The following is an 11,663-nucleotide window of genomic DNA, read 5'->3' on the forward strand; positions in this document are numbered from 1 at the left end:
TAGCATGGGGGTAAAAAAAAATCAGGCTCAGTGATTTGACTCATGGATAATCCCAGAGCTAGTAAATAACACACAGAATTAAATCCAGGTCTCAAGGTGCAAATTGTCTCCCACAAGTAAATTGACTTGACGAAGTTACTTTTCACAACATATTTCTGGAGCAGTCTTTCACAATATGTGCTCCCAGAAACCCCTACATCAGAATCTCCTACAGACTTCATTAAAAATGCAATTTCCTGGGACCCACCCTAGAGTTAGGGTCAGATTCCTGGGAGCCCGGGTGTTTTTGTTTTTTGTTTTTGCTGCGCCCCGAGGCCTGTGGGATCCTAGTTCCCCCACCAGGGATGGAACCCACACCCCCTGCAGTGGAAGCACAGAGTCTTAACCACTGGATGGCCAGGGAAGTCCCCAGTCATGATTTTTAAACGATTTACTTCTACTGAATCCTGACAGAAACCCTTAAGTTTCCTTTTCCTCCTCTTGATTTGAAATCAGTTTCACTTTCCAAATCCTCTTCCCTTTCATAAAGGCAGTCACTCAGAGACTGGGAGAAAGCATCAGCTGATGCCTTCTCCCCACCCCACGTCCCTCTTTTATAGCTCCTTCACTACTTACCTTGAGGTAGACGTGAAAGACTTCTGAAGAGCAAATCAGCTTGGACACCAGCTTTTCAGAACAGCAGAGAACAGATCACCATCATGAGGTCAGTGAGATACCTTGCAAGCACCCTCGATCTTGAAACCAAATTGTAAGCTTAGCTTCTTGGGTGCAGGCAAGTTCCAGAGTTGTCCTGTTGCTTGTGGACTAAACATGCCTTTACCAATAGGGGTACTTTTTATTTCTGTGACTTTTTCTGGTGTGTGCACTCAGACTCCCTAAGCTTCACAGGTGGAGCTGGGAGCCAGGAGCTGGATGTGAGGGAGGCTTGGCAGGAGTGGTTAGATCCAATCAGGTACAAAGTTTGCTGGTTCAAAGTCAGATCTAAGCAAATTACTCTTTTGAGGCTTTTTCTGTTGTTTTCTTTGAAAGAACTAAGAGTCTTTCTTCTTGTCATTTTAAAAGGAAACATTTCTTTTCAGCAGATGTTATGAAAGATGAAACTGGTAGTAAAAAGGCAACCCATGTTGGGAATTTTGCCCTAAAAGTTGGATCACTTCAAGGTGGGAAGTGGAAAAAACAATCCTTACAGATGGACATTTTTTCCATTTCTTATATGAAAACAAACTGGAAGCTGAGAGTTTATTTATTTATTTAAAAAAATTTTTTTTTATTGAGAGTTTATTTTTTATCCTTGTAATGAGAACTTGTGAGCAGCAGAAAATAATTTCTCTTCAAAACATAATGACCTAATCTCTTTCCTAATACTGATCTAATTTCTAATGAAGGAAAGCAGAGCAATGGTTGCCCGGGGATGGTAGAGGGTGAGACTGGGCTTGACCAGGAGGGTACACAGGGGATGATGCAAATAGTCTATAGGGAGATAGTGGTGGTGGTTACATGGGAATATACATTTGTCAAAATTCATCAAACTACACTTTAAATGGGTTCATTTTATTATATGTAAAGGATAATCTTAGTAAACTTGATTTTCAAAGATGCATATAGACCTGCTTGAGTTCTAACATCAGTTAGAGCCTCAGGAAAAATACAGCTGAGAGAAAAGGAAAACTTTCCCATCAGACACCTATGGGAAGGGATTGAGGGGTTGACTGGCTGGGGAGGGAGCGTCCTAGTGACCATTCCGGGAATGAGGACAGGGCGATCCAAGGGCTCCCAAATGCTCTGCAGGCTTGTGTCTGGGGACGGGGTGGATAAGAGGAATTCACTGCTAAACGCCTCAGGTCACTTCCCCTATGTGATGGGCTTCCAGTCATAAGTGATGTGAATCATATCTACATGAATGAGTTGACCAGAAAAACCTAGCCCTACCCAGTGCCTCGGTAGCCAGTCTGCCTAAGAAGTTTGGCAGTGATCTGTGCTTGGGTGTGTCCAGAGCCACGGACCTGAGGAAGTCTGAGGGAGGCTCTCTGGACTATGCTGGATGGAGGCCCACATCAAGGTGCCCTGTTCTCAGAGGCTGTAGGAACAGGGGCAAGTTAGGCTGTTCCTTCTCAGCTGTGCTAAAAATTTCCAAACGGGGAAGCCACCTGGGGAAACACCTCATAGCTGCTGGCTGGCTAATGAGTGCCCTCCTCTGCCCCATCCACTGAGGAACTCTGTTGGCCCCTTTGCACACCCAGAATTCACTTAAAATTATAACACTGATATGCCAGTGATCATGGCAGTAACAGTTTCCTTGTAGTTGGAAGTGCACTCTGTCCAGGGCTCTACACGCATCATCTATTATCATCCTCCCAGTAGCCCAAGGAAGGGAACGCTATTATTTTTTATTAGCCTCATTTTTTAGATGAGAAAAACGGGCCTCAGAGGGCAAATTACTTGGCCGAGAAGTCATATAGAAAGTGTGTCAGAGCAGGGTCATTACTAAGGTGCCAAACTCCAGGGCTGAGCTGCTTCTAGGTACAAAGGCCAAATGGGTGAAATGTATTAATGCTTTTAATTATGCTCACATTAGAGAGGATGGGCAGGGACTGGGAGGTCTGGACCCTCGGGTCCCTATTTGGAGAGGGAGGATCAGTCCTTAGAGTGCCCAGAGCCACACCTGACATGAAGGTAAAAGTGGATCTCCCTACGGCACAGTTTCCTATCATTTGGATGGAAGAAAAAAGGAAATTTATTCCAGGCCATTTTAGAAATGAGGAAATGAGGCTGTGATGTGATTCAAGAAATATCCCAGAGCTGGTCAAAGAGAAAACCGAAGTCCAGGCTTTCTGTGGTTATTTTCCTTTCTTCTAGATGTCTGACTCACTGTTTGATACATTACATGATCTCCCACAAATGGGAAACTGCTTTTCAAAATACCTCCAGGGACTTCCCCAGCAGTCCAGTGGTTAATACTCTTCACTTCCACTGCAGGGGGCATGAGTCCAATCCCCTGGTGGGGGAACTAAGACCCCGCATACCGTACTGCCAAAACAAAACAAAAGAAAACAAAAAACAAAACAAAATACCTCCAGGACTATGCTTCTCAAAAACACGATACAGGGACTTCTGCAACAGAATTTCCAGGGTGCTTGTGAAAATGCAGAGTCCGGAGCCCAAGCCCACCCCTAGGTTGCATCTGAATCTCTGGGAGGAGGGCTTATAATGTGTATGGCATCCACAATGCCTTCTTTCTAACTCTCAAGCACAGTTGCAGAGTCTGTGTAGAATGGTACTCCCAGTGGAGAACTGAGCTCAGCTCTGCATGTTCAGTTTCAGTTCCTCCTCAGCAGGAATCTTGACAGCATTGCCTCAGTTTTGTTTTCCTTTTCCATTTTATAAAAGCACAGACCTAACAGCTAGCATCCTGAGTGGAAACCTCCTCTGCATTTGCTTGCAGCCCACAGCAGAAAATAAAATCGGCCTGAACCCCAGCTTTTCAGAATTGCAGGGAAACGGCCATCATGAAGTAAATATTCCCTGGTTCTCTGACAGGAAGTTGAGAATCTCTCCCAAATCTTGTTCTTGAGAGCAACTTCCTGAATTATGCTGATTCCGTTTTTGCTAGTAGATTAAATATGCATTTCACTAATCATCTATCTAATCTATCTTACCAATTCATGCACTTTGATTTCTGTGGCTCTGCCTGATTTACAGAGTCAGGTGCTGAGGGATGTGCTCCCAGCAGAGCTGGCAGCTGGCAGCTGGGAAGGGATGTTGAGAGAGCCTAGGAGGGCATGCTCAGATCCTTTCAGGCAAAATCTGGTCAGTGAGAGCCGGGGCCTGGAGGAAAGTTGCTGCAGGTCCCGGTCCCCCTTTTGTTTCTTATATTTGAAAGGACAAAATCAGAGCTTTGCGTGTTTTGTTATGGTTCCTGTGGTTATTTTAAAAGCATGCTTACTTCTCAGCAAATGTGCTAAGGATTAGTTCAGAACTATGAAACTTCATAATGAAGTCGCTTTTGCCTTGAAATGTGCTCTGACAGCACTGCAGAATATGTCTACACGAACCATCTTCTTACCGACCTGCTAGACTTCCCGTGTGAACTATAAACAGGGAGTAAGTGTCACAGAGTCTCTCAAACTGCGTGGCAGATTCCCTGTACCACACCCGACCCGAGTGCTCTATTAGAACCAAATTACTGGGCCCTGCATTGGGAAATCCTGATTGAACAGATCAGAAATAAGGCCTAGGAAAGAAATATGTATTTAAAGGGGACAGCAGGTACTTCATTCACACACTAAATGCTTCCTGCATTGTACGTGTATAAATGTGAGTGGAGGAAGCCCAAAGTGGGTAGGGAGTGGGAGGGGTGGGATGTTGACATAAAGCAAGGCTTGCCTCTTTAAGGGATGTTTTAGGGAGAAGAAACTGGTGATTGGAATTCACTGCCCCAAAGTGAAGTCTTCCCAGAACATTGCTACTCAGTGTGGTTCAAATCTAACACCCCCTGGGAGGTTGCTACCAAGGCAGCATCCCAGACCTACTGAATCCAGATCAGCATTCTAACAAGATCCTCAGGTGATTTGGTCCTTGTGCACACTAAAGTGTGAGAAGCACTGCTCTGGAGAGTTCCTTGGCTCACTTTTTGAAGTGATGGGCTCCTTGGGTTGTCCCTGTCTTGAACAACTAACTGGGCATGAGGTCTGCCTGGCCCTTCACAGAGTCATATGCTCCACAGAAGCATCACCACAATGTCCACAGTCAAGCTGCCTCAGAGATTTCCCTTGAAACTCCTACTTTTACCATTTAAACAGGGCCTCTTTCAAGACTGTACTCTAGTCATGGCTTTGACAAGGTCCTGGAAGGAGATGTGCCAACTACCATGGGGTGTGTGGGCAATGCCACCATCCAGGCGGGTCAGCAGAAAGGAGAAGGAGGAAAGACTGTAAAATGGGTTGATTCTGGATATTTCCTAAGGACTAGCAATGCTGGTTTTATCTGCTTTGGTCACAGCTGCAGCTTGAGGCCATGAGAAATCTCTTCCTGGGCCCAAAGGGCTCTTACCTCCCCAATTCTTTCTATGAGATACCAAATCTCCAGGTAGGAAGGGCACTCAACTCTCCACATTTCACCTGAACTTAGACATTCTCTTTACTTCAGCCAGCATCCTACCTGCTTGCTTGTTCCCTTAAAGATCTGAATTTAATTATTATTCAGCAATTTATTAAATTTTATACACTATATGTGTATATATATAGAGAGAGTATGTATGCCTGTATATATATATATATATATATAGAGAGAGAGAGTATTTAAAGCAACTTTCAAAAACATATGAGATACCTTAAAAAACTAAAAATACAACCACCATATGACCCAGCAATCCCACTACTGGGCATATACCCTGAGAAAACCATAATTCAAAAAGAGTCATGGGGTTTCCCTGGTGGCGCAGTGGTTGAGAGCCCACCTGCGATGCAGGGGACACGGGTTCGTGCCCCGGTCTGGGAAAATACCACATGCTGCAGAGCGGCTAGGTCCGTGAGCCATGGCCGCTAAGCCTATGCGTCCGGAGCTGTGCTCCGCAACAGGAGAGGCCACAACGGTGAGAGGCCCACGTACCGCAAAAAAAAAAAAAAAAAAAAAAAAAAAAAAGAGTCATGTACCACAATGTTCATTGCAGCATTATTTACAATAGCCAGGACATGGAAGCAACCTAAGTGTCAATCAACACATGAATGGATAAAGAAGATGTGGCACATATATACAATACAATATTACGCAGCCATAAAAAGAAATGAAATTGAGTTATTTGTAGTGAGGTGGATGGACCTAGAGTCTGTCATACAGAGTGAAGTAATTCAGAATGAGAACAACAAATACTGTATGCTAACACATATATATGGAATCTAAAAAAAAAATGGTTCTGATGAAACTAGGGGCAGGATAGGAATAAAGACGCAGCCGTAGAGAATGGACTTGAGGACACAGGGGGGGGAAGGGTAAGCTGGGACGAAGTGAGAGAGTGGCATGGACATATATACACTACCAAATGTAAAACAGATAGCTAGTGGGAAGTAGCTGCCACAGGGAGATCAGCTCGGTGCTTTGTGACCACCTAGAGGGGTGGGATAGGGAGCGTGGGAGGGAGACCCAAGAGGGAGGAGATATGGGGATATATGTATACATATATACACTTTGTATAAACATGTATTCACTTTGTTATACAGCAGAAACTAACACAACACTGTAAAGAGATTATACTCCATAAAGATATATAAAAAAAAGTCTTAGAGCATGTAAAAATGTGTTAGCATATATTTAAATAATAGGAAGGTGGTGAAATAATTTATGTAACTAATAAACTTAAGAGTGCAGCTATCTAAGAAAAACACATGAGATAAATTAGTAAGTGAGGAAAACTTGGCAAATGGAGTTTTAGCTTCAAATGTTTTATTTTGATCTACTCAGTCAAATATGTTTACATTGTTGTAAATGTATCAATTACAGAACTGACATGTAAACATGTCAATTCACAATAAATATGTAATGAAAGTCTGCAGGGCGTGCGGGGGACCAAGTATTTCATGTACCTAAACTATATAGAAGAAAAAGGGAACAGATTTTCTAAGATAATTCTTTTCTTCATTTTATAATTGACATACAAAATTGTAAGATATTGAAAGTGTGCACTGTAGCGATTTAATATATGTATACCTTGTGAAAAGAGTCCCCCATCTAGATAATTAACATACCCATCATCTCATGTAGTTTTTGTGTGTGTGTGGGGTGAGACCATTTATGTTCTACCCTCTTAGCAGATTTCAATTACACAACACAGTGTTATCAACTGTAGTCACCATGCTTTACATTAGCTCCTCAAACCTTATTCATCTTATAACTGAAAATTTGTACTCATTTACCAACCTCTCTCTATTCCCTGCTCCCACCCCTGGCAACCACTTTTCTACTCTGTTTCTATGAGTTTGAATTTTTTTTTTAGATTCCACATATAAGTGATACCATGCAGTATTTGTCTTTCTCTGTCAGGCTCATTTCACTTAGCATAATGCCCTCAAGTTCCATCCATGTTGTCACAAATGGCAGGATTTTCTTCTTTTTTATGGCTGAATAATACTGGTCAGAAAGATGCTTGATATGATTTCAATCTTCTTAAATTGTATTAAGGCTTCTTTTGTGGCCTAACATATGCTCTATCCTGGAGAATGTTCCATGTGTGCTTGTGAAGAACATGTATTCATTCTGCTGTTGTTGGATGGAACGTTCTTTGTGTGTGTGTGTGTATCCATATATCCATATATCTATATATCTATATAGATATACATATAAAGTCAATCTGGCCTAATGTGTCATTTAAGTCCAATGTTTCCTTATTGATTTTCTATCTGGATGATCTCTCCATTGTTGAAAATGTGTTACTGAAGTCCTCTACTATTATTGTATTACTATCTATTTCTCCCTTCAGGACTATTAATATTGGCTTTATATATTTAGGTGCTCATATGTAGGGTACATAAATATTTACAGATATTATATTCTCTTGTTGGATTGATCCCTTTATCATTATATAATGACCTTCTTTATCTCTTATTATAGTCTTTGTCTTTATCTCTTATTATAGTCTTATTATAGTCTTCTTTAACTCTTATTATAGTCTCTTATTATATATTTTGTCCAATATAAGCCTGCTTTCTTTTCGTTTGCATGGAATATCTTTTTCCATCTTTTCACTTTCAGTCTATGAGTGTCCTTAAAGCTGAAGGTAGCATATATTTGGGTCTTGTTTTTTATCCATTCAACCGTTTTGTGTCTTTTGATTGGAGGATTTAGTCCATTTACATTTAAGGTAATTATTGATAGTTATGGACTTACTATACCATTTTATTCATTGCTTTCTGGTTACTTTGCAGTTACTTTTTTCTTTCCTTCGTCTCTCCATCTCTTCTGCTGTGATTTGATGACTTTCTCTAATGATATGCTTGGATTCCTTTCTCTTTATCTTTTGTGTATTTATCATAAATTTATGCTTTGTGGTTATCATGAGCCTTATATAAAACATCTTATATTTATAATAGTTTATTTTAAGCTGATAACTTAAGTTCAAACACATACTAAAGCTCTACCTTTTTAACTCTCTAATTCTCCCACATTATGTTTTTGATGGCACAATTTGTATATTTTTACCTTGTGTATACATTAACAAATTACTGTAGCTATAGTTATTTTTTAAACTTTTGTCTTTTAACCATTATACTAGATTCATAAATGATTTACCCATTAAGGCTAGTATTTTGGGTCTTGGGTGTTGAATAATAGTGGTGAGAATGGACATCTTTGTCTTGATCCTGATCTTTGAGGAAATGCTTTCAGTTTTTCACCATTGAGAATGATGTTTGCTGTGGGTTTGTCATATATGGCCTTTAGTATGTTGAGGTAGGTTCCCTCTATGCCCACTTTCTGGAGAGTTTTTATCATAAATGCAAGTTGAATTTTGTCAAAAGCTTTTTTTGCATCTATTGAGATGATGATATGGTTTTTCTTCTTCAGTTTGTTAATATGGTGTATCACATTGATTGATTTGCGTATATTGAAGAATCCTTGCATCCCTGGGACAAATCCCACTTGATCACGGTGTATGATCCTTTTAATGTGCTGTTGGATTCTGTTTGCTAGTATCAGGTTGAGGATTTTTACATCTATATTCATCAGTGATATTGGCCTGTAATTTTCTTTTTTTGTAGTATCTTTGTGTGGTTTTGTAATCACGGTGATGGGGGCCTCATAGAATGAGTTTGGGAGTGTTCCTTCCTCTGCAAATTTTTGGAAGAGTTTGAGAAGGATGGGTGTTAGCTCTTCTCTAAATGTTTGATAGAATTCACCTGTGAAGCCATCTGGTCCTGGACTTTTGTTTGTTGGAAGATTTTTAATTACAGTTTCCATTTCATTACTTGTGATTGGTCTGTTCGTATTTTCTATTTCTTCCTGGTTCAGTCTTGGAAGGTTATACCCCTCTAAGAATTTGTCTATTTCTTCCAGGTTGTCCATTTTATTGGCACAGAGTTGCTTGTAGTAGTCTCTTAGGATGCTTTGTATTTCTGCAGTGTCTGTTGTAACTTCTCCTTTTTCGTTTCTAATTTTATTGATGTGAGTCCTCTCCCTCTTTTACTTGGTGAGTCTGGCTAATGGTTTATCAATTTTGTTTATCTTCTCAGAGAACCAGCTTTTAGTTTTATTGATCTTTATTTTATTGAGCTTGATAGTTATATCTTCCTCTCGGATTGATCCCTTGATCATTATGTAGTGTCCTTCCTTGTCTCTTGTAACATTCTTTATTTTAAAGTCTATTTTATCTGATATGAGTAGTGCTACCCCAGCTTTCTTTTGATTTCCATTTGCATGGAATAACTTTTTCCATCCTCTCACTCTCAGTCTGTATGTGTCTGTAGGTCTGAAGTGGGTCTCTTGTACACAGCACATATATGAGTTTTGTTTTTGTATCCATTCCACAAGCCTGTGTCTTTTGGTTGGAGCATTTAATCTGTTCACATTTAAGGTAATTTTCCATATATATGTTCCTATTACCATTTTCTTAATTGTTTTGGGTTTGTTTTTGTAGGTCCTTTTCTTCTCTTGTGTTTCCCACTTAGAGAAGTTCCTTTTGTATTTGTTGTAGAGCTGGTTTGGTGGTGCTGAATTCTCTTAGGTTTTGCTTGTCTGTAAAGCTATTGACTTTTCTGTCAAATCTGAATGAGATCCTTTCTGGGTAGAGTAATCTTGGTTGTAGGTTCTTCCCTTTCATCACTTTAAACATACTGTGCCACTCCCTTCTGGCCTGTAGAATTTCTGCTGAGAAATCAGCTGTTAACCTTATAGGAGTTCCCTTGTATGCTATTTGTCGTTCTTCCTTCATTGCTTTCAATAATTTTTCTTTGCCTTTAATTTTTGTCAATTTGATTACTATGTGTCTCGGCATGTTTCTCCTTGGGTTTATCCTGCCTGGGACTCTCTGCGCTTCCTGGACTTGGGTGGTTATTTCCTTTCCCATGTTAGGGAAGTTTTTGACTATAATCTCTTCAACTATTTTCTTGGGTCCTGTCTCTCTCTCTTCTCCTTCTGCGACCCCTATAATGTGAATGTTGGTGCATTTAATGTTTTCCCAGACGGCTCTTAGGCTGTCTTCATTTCTTTTCATCCTTTTTTCTTTATTCTGTTCCACAGCAGTGAATTCCACCATTCTGTCTTCCAGGTCACTTATCCGTTCTTCTGCCTCAGTTATTCTGCTACTGATTCCTTCTAGTGTAGTTTTCATTTCAGTTATTGTATTTTTCATCTTTGTTTGTTTGTTCTTTAATTCTTCTAGTGGTTGGTTCTTTAATTTCTCTAGGTCTTTGTTAAACATTTCTTGCATCTTCTCGACCTTTGCCTCCATTCTTTTTCCAAGGTCTTGGATCACCTTCACCATCATTATTCTGAATTCTTTTTCTGGAAGGCTGCCTATCTCCTCTTCATTTAGTTATTTTTCTGGGATTTTATCTTGTTCCTACATCTGGTACATAGTCCTCTGCCTTTCATTTTGTCTATCTTTCTGTGAATGTGGTTTTCCTTCCACAGGCTGCTGGACTGTAGTTCTTCTTGCTTCTGCTGTCTGCCCTCTGGTGGATGAGGCTAAGAGGCTTGTGCAAGTTTCCTGATGGGAGGGACTGGTGGTGGGTAGAGCTGACTGTTGCTCTGGTGGGCAGAGCTCAGTAAAACTTTAATCCACCTGTCTGCTAATGGGTGGGGCTGAGTTCCCTCCCTGTTGGTTGTTTGGCCTGAGGTGACCCAGCACTGGAGCCTACAGGCTCTTTGGTGGGGCTAATGGCAGACTCTGGGAGGGCTCACGCCAAGGAGTACTTCCCAGAACTTCTACTGCCAGTGTTCTTGTCCCCGCAGTGAGCCACAGCTGCCCCTGGGCTCTGCAGGAGACCCTACAACACTAGCAGGTAGGTCTGGTTTCGTCTCCTATGGGGTCACCGCTCCTTCCCCTGGGTCCTGATGCGCACACTACTTTGTGTGTGCCCTCCAACAGTGGAGTCTCTGTTTCCCCCAGTCTTGTCAAAGTCCTGCAATCAAATCCTGCTAGTTTTCAAAGTCTGATTCTCTAGGAATTCCTCCTCCCTTGTTGGACCCCCAGGTTGGGAGGCCTGACGTGGGGCTCAGAACCTACACTCCAGTGGGTGGACTTCTGTGGTATAATTGTTCTCCAGATTCTGAGTCACCCACCCAGCGGTTATGGGACTTTATTTTATTGTGATTGTGGCCCTCCTACCGTCTCACTGTGGCTTCTCCTTTGTCTTTGGATGTGGGGTATCTTTTTTGGTGAGTTCCAGTGTCTTCCTGTCGATGATTGTTCAGCAGTTAGTTGTGATTCCAGTGCTCTCACAAGAGGGAGTGAGCGCACGTCCTTCTACTCCACCATCTTGAACAAATCTCCTAGGAAACTCTTACATAGCATGAAATATGTATGCTCTAAGTGCTTTCCATAGATAGGCTTATTAATTCTCACCAAATCCAGTGTGATAAGTCTATTATTTTCCCCACTTTACAAAGGAGACTCTGAAGCACAGAGAGGTTGCATGGCTAGAAAGTGCTGGGGCCAGTGTATGAAGCCAAGCAAA

General features: G+C 41.2%; 1 protein-coding gene across 1 annotated transcript in view; it reads left to right on the forward strand.

Moving 5' to 3' along the window:
* The first annotated feature begins 534 nt into the window (after positions 1–534).
* Positions 535–11,663, forward strand: part of IFIT5 (interferon induced protein with tetratricopeptide repeats 5) — a 30,007-nt gene continuing 18,878 nt past the window's right edge. The window contains exon 1 of the mRNA XM_082643607.1: positions 535–703. Within this exon, the coding sequence (XP_082499733.1) occupies positions 699–703 (5 nt within the window). The 5' untranslated portion in view covers positions 535–698. The remainder of the gene's footprint in view (positions 704–11,663) is intronic.

Source organism: Mesoplodon mirus, assembly GCF_964341445.2.
Source record: "Mesoplodon mirus genome assembly, chromosome: 2".
Classification (NCBI taxonomy): Eukaryota; Metazoa; Chordata; class Mammalia; order Artiodactyla; family Ziphiidae; genus Mesoplodon; species Mesoplodon mirus.